General features: G+C 49.3%; 2 protein-coding genes across 2 annotated transcripts in view; both read right to left on the bottom strand.

The window, feature by feature from the left end:
• Positions 1–21,933, bottom strand: part of LOC144257394 (obscurin-like) — a 247,939-nt gene that overhangs the window by 153,038 nt on the left and 72,968 nt on the right. The gene's annotated exons all lie outside the window — the stretch shown is intronic.
• LOC144256302 (olfactory receptor 2B11-like) lies at positions 8,741–9,697 on the bottom strand. Its single transcript, XM_077801460.1, has one exon. The coding sequence runs from the start codon at positions 9,695–9,697 to the stop codon at positions 8,741–8,743; it is 957 nt and encodes a 318-aa protein (XP_077657586.1).

The raw sequence follows: 21,933 nt of genomic DNA on the forward strand, positions 1-21,933 counted from the left end.
AGGAAACAGATGGCTGTGGAGGGAACTCCATTAGTTTGACTCCATGTCCATCATCTTTTTTCCTTGAGAAGCGTGGGTGCCAATTTTAAGCCAGAAAATGACGGCAGCATGAGGATTGCCTTCATCTTATAAAATTTTATTCTTCTTGTATGTATCACAGTATTTTTCACATGTGAACTATAATTCTGTATGTAGTATAATTTTGATAATTATTTGACTTTCTCATTTTTTTCTGGTTGGGGATATGTTAGTATTGTAATAAGGTTTTTCATTAATGAAATAGGTGGATTAGATCAGGTGATTTCTAATTCTGATTTCATCTTTGATACACCTTTTAACCTTTTACAGTTATTTGATATGTGTTTCTTTTTTCCTGAGCACCTAAAAACATTTTTTATTCATTCTATTTAGTTGTACATGGCAGTGGAATGCTCTTTGACACATCATACATAAATGGAGCATAACTTCTCAATCTTCTGGTTGTACATAACGTAGACTCACTGATCATGTAGTCATATATGCACATAGGGTAATTATGTCAGATCCATTCTGCTATTCTTCCTACCTCCATTCCTTTCCCCCTTCCTTCACTCCTCTCTGCCTTATCCACAGTACCTCTGTTTGTCCCTAGGAACCCCAACCCTTATTGTCAATTAGCATCTGAAGTTCAGTGAAAACATTCAGCCTTTGGTTCTTTGGGATTAGTTAATATTGTTAAGCATGATATTCTCCAGCTCTATTCATTTATCACCAAATTACATAATTTCATTCTTATTTAAGGCTGAGTAATATCTGATTGTGTATGTATACCACATTTTCTTTATTCATTCGTCTGTTGAAAGGCACTTAGACAGGTTTTATAGTTTAGCTATAACATTGATGTGGCTGCATCACTGTAGTATTCTGACTTTAAATCCTTTGGGTATGAACTGAGAAGTGGGATAACTGGGTCAATTCCAAGTTTTCTGAGGAATCTCCATGCTGCTTTCCATAATGATAAATTGAAAATTTGCCTTCCCACCAGCAAGGGATGAATGAACCTTTTTCCTACATCCCCCCAACATTTATTGTTGCTTGAATTCCTGATAATTGCCATTCTGACTGAAGTGAGATGAAATCTCAGTGTAGATTTGACTTGCATTTTTATAATTACTAAAGATGAACATTTTTTCATATGTTTGTTGATGGTATTTTTTCTGCTGTGCAGTGTCTGTTCAGATCCTTAGTCCATTTATTGATTGGGTGGTTGTTATTGTTGTTGTTATTATTAATATTATTAGTAGTAGTAGTGTAAAGTTTTTGAGTTCTTCATATATCCTGGAGATTAATGCTGAAAGTGAGGTGCAGGTGGTAAAGATTTTCTCCTGTTCAGTAGGCTTTCTCTTCATATTATTGTTTCTTGAGCTGAGAAGAATTTTAAAGGCTGCTTCTTTGATTCCATCCCATTTATTGATTCTTGATTTTACTTCTTGTGCTGTACTGGTGTTGTCAAGAAAGTAAGTTCCTAAGCTTACATTTCTACTTTTTCTTCAGTTAGTTGCAGGGTCTCTATGTTCTAATGCCTAAGTCCTTGATCCACTTTGAGTTGTGTGCAGGGTGAGAAGTAGGGATTTAATTTCATTTTGCTACATGTGTATTTCAAGTTTTCCCAGCACCATTTGTTGAAAATGCTATCTTTTCTTCAGTGTTTGTTTTTGGTGCTGTTTTATATTAGATAACTGTACTTATGTGGGTTTTTCTCTGTGTCTTCTCTTCTTTACCATGGTTCTGGTACTGATTGTAATGCCTCCTGCATCACTTTTCTTGCTAATGACTGCTTTACCTATTCTGATTCTCTAATATTTCCAAATGAGTTTTATGGGTGATTTTTCTATTTCTACAAAGGAACTCATTGGTATTTTTATAGGAATTGCATTGAATCTGCAAAGCACTTTGGGTAGTATGGTTAATTTGACAATATTAATTCTGCCTAAGATAGGCAGAATTAGGGCCTGGGAGATCTGTCCATCTTCAAAGGTCTTTAATTTCTTTCTTCAGTATTCTGTAGTTTTCATTGTAGAACTATTTCATACCTTTTCTTATATATATTCCAAAGTATTGTATTGTTTTCTGAGGCTATTTTGAATGGGATAATTTTCTAATTTCTTTTTCAGTTCATTTTCCATTGATATATAGGTACATAAATTATTTATGGGTGTTAGTAACCCAATGGATTTTGACGTATTGTATCCCTGTTCCCATTTATTTCTGAAATTTTTCTCCCCTGATTGTATCCGTTATCCAATCCTAATCCAGATTTGTATATTTTAACCTCCAGGCATTAAAAGGTTTGTTTCTTGTCATTAACTTCTTCTTTCTTTCATTTATGATCTTAAAGGGTTCAAGAAGTTACCTCTATTTCTTGTATTTACCTTGTACTCAAAAATATGATGTTTTTTGGTTCAAGGGATTGAACTCAGAGGCACTTGACAATTGAGCCACATCCCCAGCTTTATTTAGATACAGGATCTCACTGAATTGCTTAGCATCTTTTGTTTGCTGAGGCTAGCTTTGAACTTGCAATCCTTCTGTCTTAGATTCCTGAGCTGCTGGGATTACAGGTGTGTTCCACCACGCCTGACAATATGAATTATTTCAAAGAATGGTCATTGTTTCATGGAGAAGCAAATGAATTTATTGTTGCTGGATTAAATAGTCCATAGATATCTGTTCAGTCTATCTGATTAATGTTTTCCATTTAGTTCTGAAGAATCTAGGCTGGCAAGTTTTTCTTTTGGGGTGGGCATGGTACAGAAAGGTTTCCCCAAACCTCAGCAGTGCAAAGAATATGCAATGTGGTCCTCACAAGGCCTTTCATCTGCCACAAAAACTCTGTGTTCCATATATGGCTCCCTCCAATTTTCACCTCAACCCCCCCCCCAACACTAGACAATTTTATAGGAATCTTGTTTTGTTTAAAAGCTTTGACCCAGGTGTTGGGTATATGGCTTAGTGGTAGAGTGCTTTAGCATGTATGAGAACCTGAGTATGGTGCTTATCTCTTTAAAAAAAATGACTTGCCAAAATTATTTTTGCCAATGAAAAAGCTTATCAAGGGAGATTGAGGGATACTGGCTGATGTGGGCCATATGTGGAGGTCCTGACCTGAAAGCCTAGAGAAGCAGAGAGTCCATGAGTGTCTCCATGCATCTATTCACTCATTTTGCAAATTTGACTGAGTCCTGGAAGATAAAGTGCAAGTCAGTTATGTAGGTTAGAACAGTGTCCAAGATAGTATGTCTGGTCTCCTTCATTTCAGTTAATATTTAGGGGTAAAATAAATTAAGTACAATAAATACAATAAAGAAGGCTCTGTAAAGGACACAAACTAGGCATTCAGTGTTCACGGTTCCAAGACTGGCTTGCTTCTGAGTGAGGGCTTCATTATCCTGTGATGGCAGGAAAAGTGGGAGCAAGGTGCTACCAGAGGCATTGGATTAAGTGCAGGGATATGAAATAATGCCACAGGCCCTGAGGGGAGGGAGCAAGATCAAGGGAAGGTAGAAAAGGATTACAGAGATCATTGCCTGGTCATGGGGACTGTGGACCATGGTGAGTATTTTGAACTTTATTCTAAGAGGAATAGGAAGTCATCTGTGCCTGAATCAGGGTGGGTGTCATGGGTTGGCTCCTGGTATAAACTTTCTTCATTGAACTGATTTTGTTTTAACCCAACTGTTATGTTGTTCTCCCATTTTCATTATATCAAGGTCTCTAATTTTGTTGGACCATTCATTTAATGAAGACTTTTTGTGTTCCTTGTGTTACCACGTTTCTCTGATTCTTCTTGACCCTAGTATCTTGAAACGGTGCATGCACATTTGAAGAAGCCATTACTTCTCCCAGACTTAAGGACTTCTTTGAGGATGGGAAAGCTTTTTCCTGCAGAGCAGTATGGGAGAACATGCTGACCTAGTATAGCACTGGTCTAGTGGCATGGAGCAACATCTTTGTTATCTGAGGTTGAAGGATGCATTGCTTCTCTTTTAGCAGGCACAACTGTTGGAAACATGAGAACCTTCATGGTCATTGGTGGCTAGAGCTATAGGAAATCTAGAGTTGCTATGAGGACTAGCTGGGTCATAGATAGTGCCTCTAGATCCATGCAGAGAAGACTAGAAAAGGTGAAAGACATATGGGCCAGGCAGTGTGCACACTTTGGTGCAGTGTCAGCTGCAGGCATGTGCAATGTAGACAGGCTACCTGTGGGCAGAGAAGTAGTAAGGAAAAGCTAGGACCAAGGACAGAAACCAGGGCTGGCAAAGAGTGCCTTTGAGGTGGTACCTAGTTTGTTAAAGCACAGGACTGTAAGATCAAATCTGATTGTAGACACCTAGGGCTTCAGGGAAGGACCAGAAGTAGAGCTTTGCCTGGCTTCTGTGTATCTACACCCCTTTCTGGGGTGTTCAGAGGTGCTGAACTCAGCGTCCCACTGAGTAGGTCTCCCACAGCCAGACCTAGGCAGGGCCTCCTCAGGGGGCAGAAGGACCTTATGCTCCCCAGGATCAGCACTGCCCCTGGGAGCTCTTCATGGATGGCAGCCACTGTGAGTCCTGGCTTGCTCTGACCTGTGGCCTGTGGTTGTGGCTTCCTCTATCTCTGGCTGCTGTGGACACATGGCCTTTCTTTGGCTTTGGACCTTGTTCTTCACAATCTTCAAGTTCTCCTCCCTCTTCCTCACAAGCCTGGACCTTCCTCATCTTTTCAGTTCATGCCAATGGCCCCCGTTCTGAGAAGCCATCTTTAGTTACCTTAACTGAAGTGGGCTTTCCCGACGACTACCACATTTTAAAATTTCAAATTAAACTAAAGTTGTCAAATAAAAATTGAACATATCTATGTCACACATGGTGAGTTTTTAAAATATGTATACATGGTGGAATGGCTAAATCAAGCTCACCTGACCTACTTGGTGGGGTTTGGCATCAGAGCCCCTGGGTAACAACACAGTATTGTTTTCTGGAGTCGCTACCTGGACCACAGGGCTCTTGAGAGCCTATCTGAAGCCATGTAGCCTCTGACCAACATCTCTCCAGGCCCACCGTCTCTATTTTCTGCTTGTGTAAGTTTCATTTCCAGTTATTTACTTATGTAGTAAAGATCAGAAATTTATTTACCATGTCTCTGGACTCTAGGAGGCTCATGATACGGGGCCAGCAGGCTGCCCGCCATCGGTGTGGCCTGCTCTTTGCTGTTTCCTCCTGTGGTAGAATGAGGAAGGGGTGAGCCAGCGCTGGGCTGCTGTAGGTTCTGCAGGTGACATCACCTGTCTGTTCCACTCACTTCACCTGCTGGGGATTCATCCTTGACGATGGCAGCATGGACTCCCTTCCAAAGTCTGGATAGTATTCTCACTTCTCAATTCATCAGGTGTCCGAGGACATTTATGGTGACCCCACAAGTTCACCCTGGGTGCCTCCCTGAATGGCAGCCTTTGAACTACTGAGTTTCCTGATGTCTCAGGCCCTAAAGAAGCATAACTACCTGGAAACTACCAGCTTCCTACAACCTGGTCTGGAAGGTGGAGATCGTCTTCCACTGCATTCTGTCACGCATGTCATGAAGACCAGTGCTAGTTCATTGGGTGGAAAATTAGTCTCTACCTTCTAGAGTTTGAGACAAGTTTTTTTAAAATTTTTTTTTTTTTATTATTTTGTTACTAGGTATTCAACCCAGGGTGCTTAAACATTGAGACATATCCCCAAGCCCTTTTTCTTTTCTTTTTCTTTCTTTCTTTCTTTCTTTTTTTTTTTTTTTTTGCAGAGCATGTGTATTTTATTAGAGACAGGTTCTCACTGAGTTTCTGAGGGCCTTGCTAAGTTGATTGAACGCAGAGGTGCTTAACCACTGAGCAACACCCCCAGTAACCCTCTATGTTTTATTTTGAGACAGACTTCACTAAGTGTCTCAGGACCTCACTAAGTAGCTGAGGGTGATTTTGAACTCACGATCTTCCTGCTTCAGCCTGGTATTATAGGCATGATCCACTGTGCCAGGCTTAGAGCACTTTTTGAACTAGCACATCTGTTTTGAGAAGTGCAGTTCTTAGTACTCTCAGATGTTTCCCAGAACAAGATCACCTCCTCAGAGTGCTGCATTACAGGCTGCCTCCTGTCAAATTGTGACTTGCACCCATGCATTTACTAAAATGCTCCTCTATGCCAGTCTGGATCCTCCAAAAGGTAATTATAAGGGGCTCTGAGGTATTTATTATCCAGTGACTCTGTGGCAGTCCATTGGAAAAAATTCTTTGTGGTCCTGATACCTGCAATAGTTATTCATCTTTTCCTCGTATTTTAACATCAAATCCTACAGCCTTGTGGACTTATATTTTATTTTTGCCTTTAGTGTCAGAAAGCTCATCACAATTTTTCCTTCTTTCTTAAGTTTTAGACGTTCATTGTTATTTTCTGGGTTTGGCTATGTTAACATTTGACAAAAACAAGACAGGAGGAAAAAAAAAACAAATTAAGTGTAAATGAATCTATAACATGAAGAAAGAAACTGCCAACTTGGAATTCTGTCCTGGAGCCTCCCTTCTCTGCAGGAGGGATCAGGCAGACATCCAGTTTCTGCCTGCTCTTGCTAGCTGCTGGCACATCTTGACAGGGCAGCCCTCCTGCGGGGTTAGGAGGGCCCAGCCAGGTGGTGAGCATAGGTGCACTGGGCTGCTCGCCTGGACCCCAGGCCTTCTATGAAAGCTAGCTATACTTCTACCTTGAACTTATTATTTATTTATTTATTTTTAAAAGAATAGCCCTCCGTTTAGTTAAGATTTCGTTTTTACTTCCACATAGTTTCACAAGCTTTCGGGATATACTTTTGCACACATTTTACCACACTTAAAACTTAAATTTTTGAGCCTGTGTAAATGGTGGTTTTTAACTTTAACTTTCGGTTGCACATTGCTCACGTAGAGAAAGCACTCTGGCCTCCAATCACTGATCACTGAAGCTGGCGGCTGCTTGTTTCTCTGCCTACTGTCCTCTACTAGGCACAGGCTGTCCCTTAGGTCAGGGTATTAAACACCCCACACAGATTCCAGCATCCAGGCGAGCACCCAGCAGAGGGCTCCAGAAAAGGCAGCTCTGAAAGTGTGCAGAGCGCCCAGAGCACTACACTGCAGGGCCCTGGGTGTGCATGCATGCACAGAGGGAGGGGGGGGGAGCGGAACTTCCTTGGCTACAGTGGGTTCCAGTGGCGTGATCCTTCGCTTCCTCAGGTCACGTTTCAGGAAAATACTACATTTCGTTCAGGAGTTTTTCATCTGCGTTGATCAAGGTCATTAATTTGTGGCCTTCTCACCTTGACATGTCCTCTTCAGGTTTTGGTTAGGCTCAGCATGGGTGTGTCCCCGGTACCAGTCAGCTCCTCCTCCCTGCTGTGACCCAAACACTCGGCAAGACCAGCCTGGAGGCAGAGGAGCTTGTGTGGGCTCAGGGTCTCAGAGGGCCAGTCAAGATCCGTGGCTCCTTGCTCTGAGGTGAGGGAGCATCATGGGGGAAGTTGTGGCGCAGGGAAGTTGCCCAGCCAGGGCGACCTTCAAGCAGAGAGAGGGAGGGCCAGGGAGACCCTCTGTTATGGCATGGCCACGCCCACAGCAGCGCACCACCCATGGCCACGCCTCCAGCAGCGCACCACCCCATGACCACGCCCCCATCAACGCCCCCCCCCCGTCCACGCCCCCCGCCCCCCTTCCATGCTCCCCCCATCCTTCCAAAGCCTCAGCCCTTTCAATGGTGTTACCCACTGGTTAGGTCATTGCACCTTGAAACCTTCTTGCCCCAAGGGAGGAGCTTTTGGGAGACACAATACATCCTAACCATAACACCCTCTCTGTATATCATAGAATTCAACTGGCAATCCTGCGCTTCTCTTTGTTGCAAGGCTTTTTATTTACTGATTGAATCTCATTGCTGTTGGTCTGTTTAGGTTTTCTACGTCCTCTTGGTTCAATTTGGGTAGCTTATCTTGAAAAATTTTAAAAGTTTTATTGTTCTAACCGTCATTAGTATGTATAGCTTGCATTCTCAACTGGAAAAATCCTTTTGTAAGGTAAGAGATTATGGCGTATTTTCCCTGTCCTTGGAACCTGATGTGGAGTCTTACATATCCAGAGTGGGTTTGGTGTCACTAGTTGCCAGTCAATGGTGGGAAAACTTTGCAAAGAAGGAAATTTGAGCTATGGAAAAATAATTATCTGTGTTCACAGGAAGAAAGCACTCTTCTTCATTCTTGTAAGATTTTGAAAAATCTATGTGGAATTCATCTTCAAATCTATGAAGACCCTGCATTTATTATAAGCAAATAAGATAGTTTCACACTGTATTATATATGCTTAGGAGTAATGGGAAAGGAAGGGAGCTTAAGAGGGGACAAACAGAAGAGAAATAGAAATGGAGAAAGAGGAAAAGGGGCAAGAATCGGGAAGTTCGGAATTAATTCATCTGACAAATATTTGTTTTACACCAGCACACTGAAACCTTTCTCAAAAACACCTGGTTTCTTGTAATTACACACTTGTGAGTGATTTCATCAGTAGACTTGGGATTTTAGGCACTGTGACCACAGGGAGGTGTTGAGGCAGTGGATCTCACAGTACCTACCCACTGTGCATTTTCAGCCCCTTGTGGGAAGGCACTCTGCACGTGACTACTGCCTCCTGCTATCCAGGCGATGGACATGGCCATGACATGGATCTTCATCTTCTGCAGGGCTTCCAGGCCCTGGCCAGGAGTCTCCTGAGAGCTCCCTTCACGTCCTTATTCCTCAGGGTGTAGATGAAGGGATTGAGGGTGGGTGTGATTATGGAGTAGAAGAGGGAGATGAACTTGCCCTGCTCTTGGGAGTAGCTGGAGGGGGGCTGTAGATACATGTAGATGGCAGGCAGGTAGAAGAGGGAGACCACCACCAGGTGGGAGGAACAGGTCCCAAAGGCCTTGTGCCGTCCCATGGAGGTCTGGATCCTGAGCACAGCCCGGGCAATGAAGCCATAGGAGAGGAGGATGAGAGCCAGGGGGACCAGCACAAAGAAGGCCACCAGAACGGCCAGTGTGGTGTCATTCACTGCGGTATCCACACACGACAGCTTGATCATAGCTGGCACCTCACAGAAGAAGTTGTTCAGCACCTGCCACCCAAAGAAGGGCAGCTGGACTGTCAGGACCACTTGAACGAGGGAGTTGCCAAAGCCACTGAGCCAGGCCACTGCCACAAGCTGCTGGCAGAGAGGGCGGTGCATGATAATGGCATACCGCAGGGGCTCACAGATGGCCACGTAACGGTCCAGGGCCATGGCAGCCAGGACAATGCACTCGGTGCACCCCAGCCAGTGGAAAATGGCATACTGCATGGTGCAGCCACCGTAGCTGATGGTCTTCCTGGAGCTGCCCATGTTGGCCAGCATCTGGGGGACCGTGGTGGTCGTGTAGCACAGGTCCAGGAAGGACAGGTGGCTGAGGAAGATGTACATGGGGCTCTGCAGCTGGGCATCTAGCCGGGACACCAGGATGATGGAAATGTTTCCCAGCATGGCCAGAATGTAGGATACCAGGAGGACCACGAAGAGAGGAAGTTCTAGCCATGGTCTGTCAGAGACGCCCAGAAGGATGAAGTCCTTTGGAGGATCCCACAGGAAGCTCTGGTTGTCACTTCTCATGGTGAGGCATCTTGTGGCACCTGTGATGAGTCAAGAGAGTGGGAATGAATGAGTCCTGTCAGAAGGTAATCATCATTTTACACCTGTCTGACCTTTCTGACCTCTGCAGTCACTGGGACTGGGGGAGTCAGACAACTGCACCTGTGTCCTCACTTCCCTTCCTTCTCTGTGACCATGCCCCCTCATGTTTCCAACGTCAGTGTCTGCATCTGCTGAGATGGGGAGTAGAGCCTCAGGTGGCCAAGGGACTGGGGTGAGGGGACGCACACATGACAGGTTTATTTGAGTTGGACTGCTTCATTTCTTTGCAGTTACACTCAGGGGAATTGTCCACTCTCAGGCTTTTCACCTTGTCTTTGGTGGTGGTGGTGGGAGAAAGGAGGAAGATGATAAAGCAAGATGGGCTTCATAAGCAGCTGGGGGCTCTGGGGGCTCAACTCTGCCTGCAAGAGGTGCTCATTCCTCTCTGGAGCACAGCACTCTCCCCTCCCACAGATCACTGGCTTTGGCAGTGCCAGACTGCATGGGTACCTGGAGTGGAGCAGCCGAGACATGTCACTTCAGCTCTAGGTTTGTCATGACCCCTGAGAGGCCCCCAAGCACAGAGTGTTGAGCACAGGAACCTGTGAAGACCATCTCTAGAGGTGTTCAGTGCAAGATCAGCCTGCCTCCGAGCTCGCACTCTACATGTGACTTCTTTGCCAGTCTACTGTCCTCTCTCAGGAAGGAAGCAGTGAGGCTTCTGGGGGACCTTGCTGTTTGGGGGTACCTGGGCTGCCCTGTTTTATGCATGGGCTTTCCCACTCAGGGCCTTTGGTCCCCAACTCCTATCCTCTCCCAAGCACTGTGCCTTCCAGTTCATGATGGGCTTTCTATTGCTCCATGCTGAGAGTGGAAAGAATTCAAACCCTCTATGTAGGTAATTTAGGGAGGATTGATTTTCAGTTATGGAAAAGAAAGCTAGCGTATGACATTTCTATGACGGGAGAGTGGCTTTTCTAAAGTCACCATGAACAGGGTAAAAACTTGGGGGAGTAAAGGGGTACAGCTCAGGGTTAGCACAAGGGCTTAGTCTCTGTGAGCCCCCAGTTCTATCCCCAGCATGCTCATAGGAGAAATCAAGACACTGGGGAAGAAAACGACCTCTGTGTTGGGCTCAGTTCTCTATGTAAAGTCTCTTGTCAAAATGGTAAAATAAAGAAAATCTGAGAAGTCTCGACTGGCTGCATTTCTGCCTTTCCCCTGGTCTTCTGTCCACAGGTAGAGCTTCCCCTTCTCAGTGTTGCCCTCCTTGCCCAGTCCCTGCTTTGCCCTCCAGGGTCTGGCCTCCTGCTGTGGCTGCTGTGTTTGCTGCCTGCTGTGTCTTTGCACCAGGCCACTGCAGGGCCAGTGCCTGGCCAGTCCAGGGCAGGTGCTTCCCCAGGATGATCTCCTTCCAAGAGGCCTTGTTCTCTGTTTCTCACTTGGAGCTCCAAGGTGCCTCTTTCCTTCCATCCTTGGAAGCTCTGTTGGAGCGAATCAGAATGGCTTCCCCTGCACTCCACATTTCCTCCTCAGCCTGTTCCAGTTTTGTAATTTCTGGCTCCGAGAGAGAAGCTGTGCCTCAAATGGGCCTCTATGTTCCTGGTGGGGCATTGGCCTGCTGGGTCCTCCCTGGTTGGGCAGCTCTGGCCAGGGGCAGCCCCTCTCTCAGTATCTGTTTGGGGCCACCCAAACCAGGAGGGGATTTTCATGTGTTTATTAGCACTGATGAGGGTACCATGCTTGCAGAGGCGCAGGGGTGACATCCAGCGCCCTTTTCCCACACTCCCCACTTCCTTCCCCACCCCTCCTAATGGGTGTTCTGTTCAGGCCCACTCCTCAGTCTCAGGGAGAGGACATTGCATGTCTTCTGTGCCTGACTGGTTACACCTAACAGCACCCTCCAGTTCCACCCATTTTGCTATGAACAGGAATTTGATGTTTTTTTCTTCTTTTTAAATCTTTAAAATTTGTTCTAATTACTTATACTTCACAGTAGCATGCATTTGACACATTGTACACAAATGGAGCACAACTTCTCACTGCTCTGGCTGTACATAGTTGAACAGGATTTCATTCTTTGTGGCTGAAGGACACCCTCTTGGGTTTCCTTCATTCCTCGCTGATGGGCACCTGGGCTCCTGGCTGTTGGGAGTTGTGCACAGTGAACTGGATGGACATGGGGATACCTCCTGCATAAGATTCCTTGCCTTTGGGCACACGCCCAGGGCCATGCTGGACCAAGGTAGATATCTTTCAGTTCTTTGAGTGACCTGGCTTTTCCCCACCATGGCCTCATGAACTTATGCCCCACCAGCAGGGTGGGAGGTGGTCCTTCTCCAATTCCTCTCCAGCAGGAACTTCTTACCTTTTTGATCATAGCCATTCTAAGTGGCTGAGATGATGTGCTTTTTGGTTTTGGTTGGCATGACTCTAACAAAGGAGGTTCAGTTGGCCCCCCCACCCCTTCCTGGGGGGCACGCAAACACTCACACACCCGACCTGGGGACGTGTGTGCATACACACACAGACACACCCCTACCTGGGCGCACACACACACAATACCTTATTTGAGCTCACAGACGCATGCATATCCTACCTGGGCATGTGTGCATACACACACACACACACACACACACACACACACACACATACACACTCACACCTCTCCTGGGTGCCCACACAGAGACACAATCAGGATGGTCACATGCATACACACCACACATGGGTGCACAGACACAGCACCTGGGTGCCTGCACTCACGTGTTCCCTATTTGGGCAAACATTCACACCACCCCCACAGTTTCTTGATCTCACAGCTGGACACTGGTCAGTCTTGGCCCTGTGTGTCCTGCATGGGATGCCTGGCTGTCCATCTCTTTTGACTTGGAGCCTCTGACCCCATTGGCCTTCTCTGCCTTCTCTCTGACCACAGATCCCGCCGAGGCATAGCCTCTCTTGCTGGATGAACAGCTGTCTCCCAGCCTGACTCAATCCTGCTCAGGCAAGTCCTCCTGGACCCGTGTCTCCAGCTCTCATTTTCATGTCCTACACATGCCTTCCTGACACCGTGGACTGGGTCATCCCACTTCCAACCTGGCTCCCAGCCCCAGCCAGTTCCCTGTTAGTTTGTGGCTCCTGTTGCCCTCCCCCAGAGGTGTCGGGTGGCTTGCAGTGGTGTGCCAGTCCCTACCACTGTTGTGCAGTGCTCTGTGCAGACCTGTCAGCACTGCTGTGGTGAGCCCTGGTCCTGCGAACGGGGACATCACAGGAGGTTCCTGCTACCCTCCCTGAGTCAGGGACCAGCCCAGCTCCCTCACTGTGCCCCTGGGCTGCTTGGGTTTGCTGTGAGATCCAGCCTGCAGCTGCTTTTCTGGGGACACCTTCGCTTCCTTGCTCTGTCCCCCTTCCTTGTGAGGGCACTGGTGGAGCATGATGGAGCTGTGGGGAGGGCTCAGGTCCCTATGTGCTGCGGGTGGCCTCCCCCCATCCAGGTGGTGTCCACAGAGTTGAATCAGCTGCCTGGTACATGACCATCCTTCACTGACTTCCTGCCCTCTGGACGCCCGGGCCCTGGTGGCATCCAGCAGAGACAGGAAATGAGTGTCCATGCTGTTACCTTGCCAGCATCTAGTGCATTGTGCAGGGCAGTGTGTCTGGAGCTGAAGGTCAGCCATGCACCCCGTGGTTCCCTGGCATTTTTAGAGGACAATGTCAAAGATGCAGGCTCTGTTGCAGCCCAAGGGGTCTCAGTCTGGGGGCCCACAAGGCGACTATCACTGGAAATGCCCTGCACATTCAGGACAATCCAGCCCATGCCCTGAGGAGGCCCTGGACTTTGCTCTCACTGACCTGGCCGTCGGTCCAAGTGGAGAGGGGATTCAGCCTCAGCAGCACCTGCTCCCTGTCAGCAGGCTTTCTGGAGGTGCTGGGCCTCCTGCAATCTCTGAGGCAGCAGGTGGGTGTGGGCTCGAGGTGGCCCAGCCTTGCTCCCAGGTTAATCCTGAGGATGTGGCATCCAGGGGCAAAGTGCCGGTCCTTGCTGCATGAGCATGCCTCAGTCAGGTTTGCTATCTCCACTCCTGAGGGAGGCTAGGCTCCTTGTCCCCAGACAGCCAGTGGTGCCTCTTCTCCCCTGGCAGGAGGCTGTCCCTGAGGTCTGTTGATTGGTGTCAAGGGCTGGCTGCCAGTCAAGGCCCTGTGTTGGGCTGGGGCCTTGGAAGAGAAGCTGGTGGTGAGCAGTGGGATTTGACTCTTCAGGATTTTGAGGGAGACTGCAAATTCAGCCTGCAGCCAGCAGTGTTGGCCCTGTGGAGCCTGAGACCCCAGTGGCCAAAGCAGAGTTGACCACTCTTTGTCTGTGTGTCTTTGGGCAGATTTCCTCCTTTCTCTGTGTCTCACTGTGTCATCTGCAGATATGAGAAGTACTAGGACCGCCTTCCAGAATCTGTTACAAGGGTGAGACGCAAGGGTGTTGGCCAAGCTCTTAGAACAGTGACTGCCACAGGTACATGTGGAGATTTCTCTTCTGATCACTGTACACAGTCCCAGCTACCCGTTTCATTGGTTACAAGGGGAGAAAAGGTTCAAGTTCAATAGGGAATGAAATTAAAACATTCTAGCTCAACACGGTGAAGGGAAGGGCTTTAGGAAGGCTTATTCCATTTTAGGATAAATTTTATTATGTGTATTTGAGTCATAAAGTGATGCTGTATTTTTTGTATGTGGTACAATGGTTTGCACTGCAGAACAAGCTGCATGTCCATTGTCTCAGCCACCCACTGTCCAGTGGTAAGAGCGCTGCAGTCACTGCTGGCTGCCCAGCGCATAGTACCGTGGAGAGCCCTGGCCCTGGTGTGGCTCCTCCTGGGCACCTGCACCCGTGCCCTTTCCCCTGTCCCTCCTCACTTCCTCAGGGCCTGGCCTGGTGGCTGCTGCCTGGCTCTCCTTTTCTTCAGGTCCCAAGAGTGAGATCACTCAGGGATTTTCTTCCTGTCTGGCTGATTGCTCAGCACAGGCCCTATAAGCCACCCAGGCTGTTTGAACAGCAGAATGGCATCCCTCTTGAGGGCCGAGGGTCCCCTGTGTGTCCTTGTGTTGGCCTTACCGCCAGGTCCACATCTGCTCACCCGTGGAGGATGCCTGGGCTCTTCCCTGGCTGGCTGTGTGGAGGGTCTTCGGGGAGCGAGGCAGAGGGCATCCTTGGAGGTTTATGTCAGTGTGCACTGTAGGGATGACTGCTCACCTCTTCAGCCTCCTGCTCTTTCCATCTGGCTTTGGGGGACATTCCAGACACTCGGGGCACAATGGCCAGGAGATGTGCCCATGTCCCATTTTCTTCCAGATGACATTTTCCCAGCATTCAGGGTCAAGGCCGGACAGCTTCAGTCCTGTCCTACTCATTCTGAGATGCCTGAAGGCTGCGAGAGGAGTTTCTGTGGAGACTGCAGGGCCTCACTCACTTGCTGTGGAAGGTGGGTCTCAGTCTCCACCTGCTGCTGTGCTGAGACATGCCTCCCTGGGAGGCCAGGAACCTGCACTGGGACAGCAGAAGAGCAGTCCCCACTAGGGGTGAAGGTGCATGAAGTGTGGCCTAAATATGGTGAAGGGAGAGCTCCTTGAGCATCTGGGGAAGCCCTGGGAAGTAAGTATGAGGATGGGGCTGCTGCGAGATGTCCCCCAGAAACCATCTGATGCCAAGGTGGCCTGCAGTGACCCTCAGTTTGACATGTGTATGTGCCATGTGTCTATCTGAGATCAGGTCATCTACACAGATACCTGCCCGTGACACCGGAAAGTGCAGCCTTGCAGTCCACACCCTTGGTCTCTAGTGCACCATCGCTGCACACAATCCTCCGGGTCAGTGCTGAGCTGCTGCACTTCTGTATCTCCCACCTCACCTTGCAGCCCCAAACCCACCCCTGAAAGCCAGCATTTCACAGAGGACTGTTGGGAGCCTTGCTCTAGAATTTTCTGTTCCTAATACTAAACCAATTGTACACAAAGACACCCTCCTGCTTAGGCCTGTGGCAAGAGGAGGGTGCTGCCAGAAGCAGAGGATGTATCTAGTGGGGGACAAGATCTACTCTCAAAGGACATTATGGTGGAGACTAAAGAGGCAGAAGGAAACTCCTTGTTTCGAGGTTGTTAGGAAGGATCAAAGAGTGGGTGTCTTCCAAAATTGGCGTCCCCACCGCCCCCCTGCACAGGCCGTGTGTGCAGCACACCTGCAGGGCACCATGAACAGTGGCCTTTCAGTCAGATCTGTGCCCCACCAGGGCTCTGTGCCACAGGGGTTATGGGCATGCAGGATTCATATTAATCCACGTGCAAGGGGCTGGCTGGCTCTGATCTTTAAAACTGCCAGTAAAATAGACAAAGTAGGCAGAGGCAGGTGATGATCCTACACAGGCAAGAATTATAAAGAGGTGCTGGATATTCCTCACACATTCACTGAGGAACACAAAGTGACTTTTGTCATGGTGAGGTCACCCTAAATGACCAAAGATGGATGGTGAGGGCATTAATGAAGCCAAGGTTTGATAAAGTGTGGGATGAAGAAGTCTGTTAGGAAAGGAAGCTCATGAGATGCTGAGAGACAGGAGAGGTAACCTGCCTACAGGTACCACTGGTTAATCCATTCAAGCAGATCAACCTACTAGTGAGGTTACACCTCCCATAAGATAATCATTTCACCTCTGAATATTCTTGCATTTTTTCACTTTTGAGCTTTTGAGGGATACCTCACATCAAAACTACAGCAGTGAATCATGTCTACTGCTCATTTTTAAAAAATGTGTCATGAATACTGAATAATATGTGGACTTTTGAAAGCCATGCATCTTTAATAAGTAAAATAAGCCAGGAACAGAAAGACAAGTACCACAGATCTCACTTGTGTGGAATCTGATCAGGTTAAACTTACAGGAGTGGAATGTGATGACAGGATGAGCAGAGTGGGAGGGAAGGGGGGACAGATAGGGAAAGGTGGGTCATCACAGGTAGGCAGCAGCGGGCAGCTCTGCGGTGCTGTGATACAGTTGGCGACTGTGGAGGCTAGCATCGTGTGTTAAGATGATGTGGGATGTATATTTCAAAGAAAGGACTTTGAAAGTTTTCACCATAAATGGTTCATGTTTGAGGTGTCAGCAAACTTTGTTGGAAGGCACCTGGGCAAGGGGAGTGATTGTGGGAAAGGGTTCCAAGGTGGTACTTTCCACTCCATGGGGGTGGGGACAATGCTGGTCCTTCTGGCTCTGGATAGCCGCGCTGGGCAGTGCCAAGGTGGGCGCAATGGTGCTTAGAGATTTTTGAGTCTAAAGAGTCTTCCCATCACTGGGTGATTGATGAGGGGGAAGGGAGCCCTTCTTCTGTGTTCACAGAGACTCACCTGGGCAGTGCCATGGTGTGTTCGAGCCATTGTTCCAGGAGACAGGCAGAGACCACCACTCCTTAGGACCTGAGCCAGCCCTGGGATGCAACCCTCTCCAGACTGCCTTCACATCCTTGTTCTCAGGGTGTAGAGCAGGGGGTTGGGCAGTGGGGGACCACACAGTAGAAGAGGGACATGAACTTGGTCTGGGTGCTGTTGGTGGGGGGCTGTATGTATATGAGGATGCCTGGCCCAAAGTGCATGAGGACAACCAGCAGGTGGGCGCTGTAGGTGCCCAGTGCCTTGTGCTGCCCTGGGCCCTAGCAATGCAGATGCAGGAGATGAGCACAAGCAGTGGAGCCATTATGCCAAAAGGGACGGCTCCCAAGGTCAGGACCAGGTCGTTTGCCCTGGTGTCACACAGGCTAGCTTGATCAGAGCCGGCACCTCGCAGAACAAGTGGTCCAGGTTATGGTGCCCACAGAAGGGAAGCTGGAGGCTGAGTGTTGCTTGGAGCACAGAGTTGGCCAGGCCGCTGGACCAGACTGTGGCAGCCAGCTGCCCACACACCCACGGGCACATGATGAGTGGGTACTGGAGGGGCTGGCAGATTGCCATGTAGAGGTCAAAGTCCATCACCATCAGCAGGGAACATTCTTGCAGCTTGTCCAGTGGAAGAGGTAGGACTGCGTGATGCAGCTCTCGGAGGTAATCGTCTTCTTGTCCCCCAGAGGTTGGCCAGCATCTGTGGGACAATGGTGCAGGTGACACAGAGGTCCAGCACAGAGAGCTTGCCCAGAAGGAGGTACGTGGGCATCTGGAGTCTGGGCTCCAGCAGGGAGAGAGAGATGGTGGGGCTGTTGCCTATGAGCTTCAGGATGCAGAGACCAGCATCTCTGTGCAGAGGGGGCGCTCCAGCTTGGTACCTGAGAAGCCCAGCAGGATGGTGCTTCTGGGGAGCTCACGCTTTCTCCTCCCATGGCTCTGGCTCTCCACTGGCTGCAGACAAGAGAGGTGAGATGAGCAGGGAGTTTTCATTTCAGTGTCTCCATGGCAACATTCTGAGGCCTTCACCATGGTGGTGGGTGGTCCCGTTAGTTTTTGGAGAAGCCCTCCCTGTGTGGGTCTGCTCTGTCAATCTCTGCCTTTGCTGGTGACACCGCAGGAGGGAGACCTGCCGCATTGCAGGCAGACTTCATGTGGAGGTCCATGCTGAGCCCCGTGGCCTCACCTGTGCACTTATTCTTGTTATTCCTACTCTTTTTTCTATGACTAAGTTTCTCTCTCAGTCCATTCCAAAGCCTTGCTGCTGTCCAGAGGGCAAGGGGCTTCAGCACTTGGCATTCACATCTCTTCCAGGAAAGGCTCTCAGGGGACAGTGCCTGCTGTGTCATTCCCTAGCAGTCAGGGAGGGCCCTGGCTCAGGAGAGGGCTGGTGACCAGCTACCCTGCAGCTGCCTGGTGCTGTGTCCTTCACTGGGAGGAGACAGCTGCAACTCATTGACAGCAAGCCTCTCTCCCTTTCCTTTTTGCCCCACTGTTTCATTATGGTAAATACAGATAAGATTTTTCCACTTACCTGTTCCTACTGTGTGCCCTGTGGTTTCAGGGTGCAACCCTCTCGCCTCCCATGGCAACCCCCAGCTTCATTGCTTGCATGTGATTCTGACTGCTCTGACTGCGTCAGCTAACATGATCATGCCATATTTTTAGTTTCACGATTAGCTCATTTTCCTTACACAATGCCCTGAAGTGCATACTGCAGTGCAGGTTGCGAGGTCCTACCTCTTCAGGCCACATAGTACATGTATAAACTTGCTGGTGTGTTACCTGCTGCTAACCCAGAGGTCGCCGGGAGGTTTTGCTGCTGTGAACAGACCTGCTCAATGTGTGGTGTGGGGTGTTCTCTGACCTGCTTCAGACTTTGGGGTGCAGTCAACAAGGACAATGTTGAACTGGGAGTCAGGGGACCTGAGGAATCTGGGGAAGAGGCTGTCTGGCAAGCTCCCTTGTCGTTGCCTTTCCTCTGCAGTGGACGCGGGTACTGGGTATGCACATCCTCCACAAGCTGGACCCAGGATGGATTGGCTGCCTGACAGGTGTGGAGCTGAACCTTACCTGGGTCCCCTGTCCTTTCCTGGTGGTGACGTGTGCGTCTGCTCCCTCACAGTTTGGCCATTGCATCTCTTCTTTGGAGAATGTGTATTTGACACCTTTGCTGGGTTTTGAGACAAGTTTCTGCCCAGCTGGCTGGTCATTAAGTTTCAGGGCACTGTTTATTCTATCATTTCAGGTTTGCTGTGGGTTTTATGTGTGTGTTTTATTAAGTTGACATAGTTTCTATTCCTACTTTTTTATTTTTTTCATTAAAAGAAAGTTGAATTTTGTCAAATTCATCAAATTAGAAAACCTCACATAACTTTTTCTGCTTCCTCTTCTCTTCAAGCACCAACTTGGCTGGCCTTCGTGCACTGGAGCACGCTGTGTCCTGGTGGCCTGCCTGCCTGACCTCGGTGTCCATGCTGTGGGCCTGTTGCGCTTGGCTTCTAGCAGTGGCTGAGGTGCTGCGTCAGTGGTGCTGCAGGGCCTGATTTGGTGTCTGTGCTGTCTTCACCTGGTATTCATGTCTAGGTACAGCTCCATTGTGGGAGGAGAAGAATGTCATCTCTTCAGAGCCTCTGAGAAGACTGTGTCCTTTCCTCACTGGCCGCTGGGCAGTGGTCAGAAGTAAGCCTCCACGTCCAGAAGTTACTGTGCCTGGAGGTGTGGCTGGTGGTGTGTGGGGAATCCCTAGTTACAGCGAACTCTATTTCTACTTCGCTGTTGTCTGTTCCTGGGGGCCTTGTGACCTGGGGGCCCTTGTAGGACCAGTGTCCTTGACGCCTCTTCCTTCTCTCTGCACTCTGAGCCTCCTGCCCCTGCAGGACCAGTGTCCTTGATGTCCCTTCCTTCTCTCTGCACTCTGAGCCTCCTGCCCCTGCAGGACCAGTGTCCTTGACGTCCCTTCCTTCTCTCTGCACTCTGAGCCTCCTGCTCCTCCAACTGCTCTGCTGCACTCATGAGGAGAGGCTTCCAGGGTCCCCTGCATGGATCAATCACTTCCCTCTGTCTGCTCTCATTTCCTGCCTTGGCTTGGATCTCCGTGTATGACCCATGTGCCTCTGGTGACATCCTGTGCTCATCCTCTGTGGGCTGTCACCTCCTGGGGCTGCTTGGCACTGCCCTCTGTGCAGGGTCTGGGGTCCTCTCCTTCTCAGGTTTTCTCCATGCCCTCCTCCTGCCTGGCTCGGGGACTCTCTCGGGGTGGGGGCAAGACCTCGTGCTCCTGTCTTCTCTCCAGACTTTCCTCTGCCTTCTCTCCCCAGGGGGACACTGCCTGGCATGTGCTCAGAGCTGCCCCAATCCCTCTGGTGAGCTCTTCCCTCGGGACTGTCCTTTCCCTCTCAGAACTGGCTGTGGATCTGCTCACACACCTCTGTACCATTTTGCACGTGTGCCCTGATCCCAGTCCTCTGCCCTCTGTTCAGAAGTGCAGATTCTAGATCAGCGTGTCCTCACCAAGGTGCAGCCGCTAGGAGTGGGCACTGTGCATCAAGAAAGTTAGGAAGCGCATCACCAGCTCGAAGGGCCAAGGTCACATGTGGTGTTAGAAGAAGAGGAAACAGAATCTTGGGGCTGTGTGCTCACTTCCCGGTGACACAGGCTGGAGACGCAGTGGACAGCCGTCCATCAGCTATGTGCAGGCATCCAGAGAGTGCTGGTTGCAGCAGGTGGGTGTGAGTTCTAATCTGCCCACTACAGGGGCAGCAGGTTTTGGGCTGGCTGGGGTGGTGCTGTGCATGGTGGGACCTCTGCGTGGCTGAGGAGCACAGTGCTGATGCCCAGAGTCCACATCTGGATCCAGTGGGGCCAGCCTGACACAGGGACCCTAGGGTGTGGGACAGGGAGCCCCAGCCTGGGGCTCTGCTTTCCTGCCCTGGAAAGCAGATGGCATGCCTCCCTCAGGGCGTGCAGACTCAGTGTGCTGCGGGTGGCCTGGCAGGAGGAGGCCTGCTGAAGTGACTTCTTTACTCTCCACACGACTTTCCTTTAATATGTAATGACCACACAGCAAGCCAGGGAAACCACAGCAGCACAGAGCACCCAGTGTGGGCAGGGCAAGGTCAGTGCCTGGTCCCAGTTCTCGTGCTCCCCTGTCGCACGGAAGCCCTGGCCATTCAGCTGGGCAGGTACACCTCCGCTCCTGACAGGAATTCTCCCTTACAGTATCCAAACCAAGCTAAACCAAACATTAGCATGGTCAAATTTGGATAAGTAAGTATACTATATTTCTGTTAGTTTCTGGTTGATGGACACATTCGTTGGTACTGCTCAGGTGCCGCGTGGGGTTCTGAGGAGCAGGGAGCGGGTGGAGTGGGGAAGAGTGGCTGATGGAGATGCGGGTTCCACCTGCTGGCCTCCTCCTGGTGCAGAGGGTGCTTAGCGTCCACTCCTCTGTCATGACTAAACAGCCCAGTGCAGATCTCTCAGCCTTCCCTCTGCCACGGCTGTCATCCATGACTCCTGTCCACAGTCTTCCAGTGTCCCCCCATGGCCGGCAGCACTGCAGCCACCATCCTGCCCTATCCTCCAAGGTCAGCTCTTTTACGATCTGTATGTGAGGATCAGCACATTTCTCTGCCCTCTCTGTCCGAGTGCCTATTACAAAAGCAACCCTTAAGGTGGCCAGAGTGTGGAGGACAGGTACCCTCTGCTCAGTGGTGGGCAGGGAAGTTAGCACAGGCGTTATGGAGAGCAGCATGGAGTTTCCTCCCAAAGTTAAGACACAGTGGCTGGGTGACTA

The sequence above is a fragment of the Urocitellus parryii genome, chromosome 1, assembly GCF_045843805.1.
Source record: "Urocitellus parryii isolate mUroPar1 chromosome 1, mUroPar1.hap1, whole genome shotgun sequence".
NCBI lineage: Eukaryota > Metazoa > Chordata > Mammalia > Rodentia > Sciuridae > Urocitellus > Urocitellus parryii.

Excerpts from the sequence above, each read along its gene's own strand:
- LOC144256302 (XM_077801460.1), bottom strand. The coding sequence starts at position 9,697 with ATGAGAAGTGACAACCAGAGCTTCCTGTGGGATCCTCCAAAGGACTTC.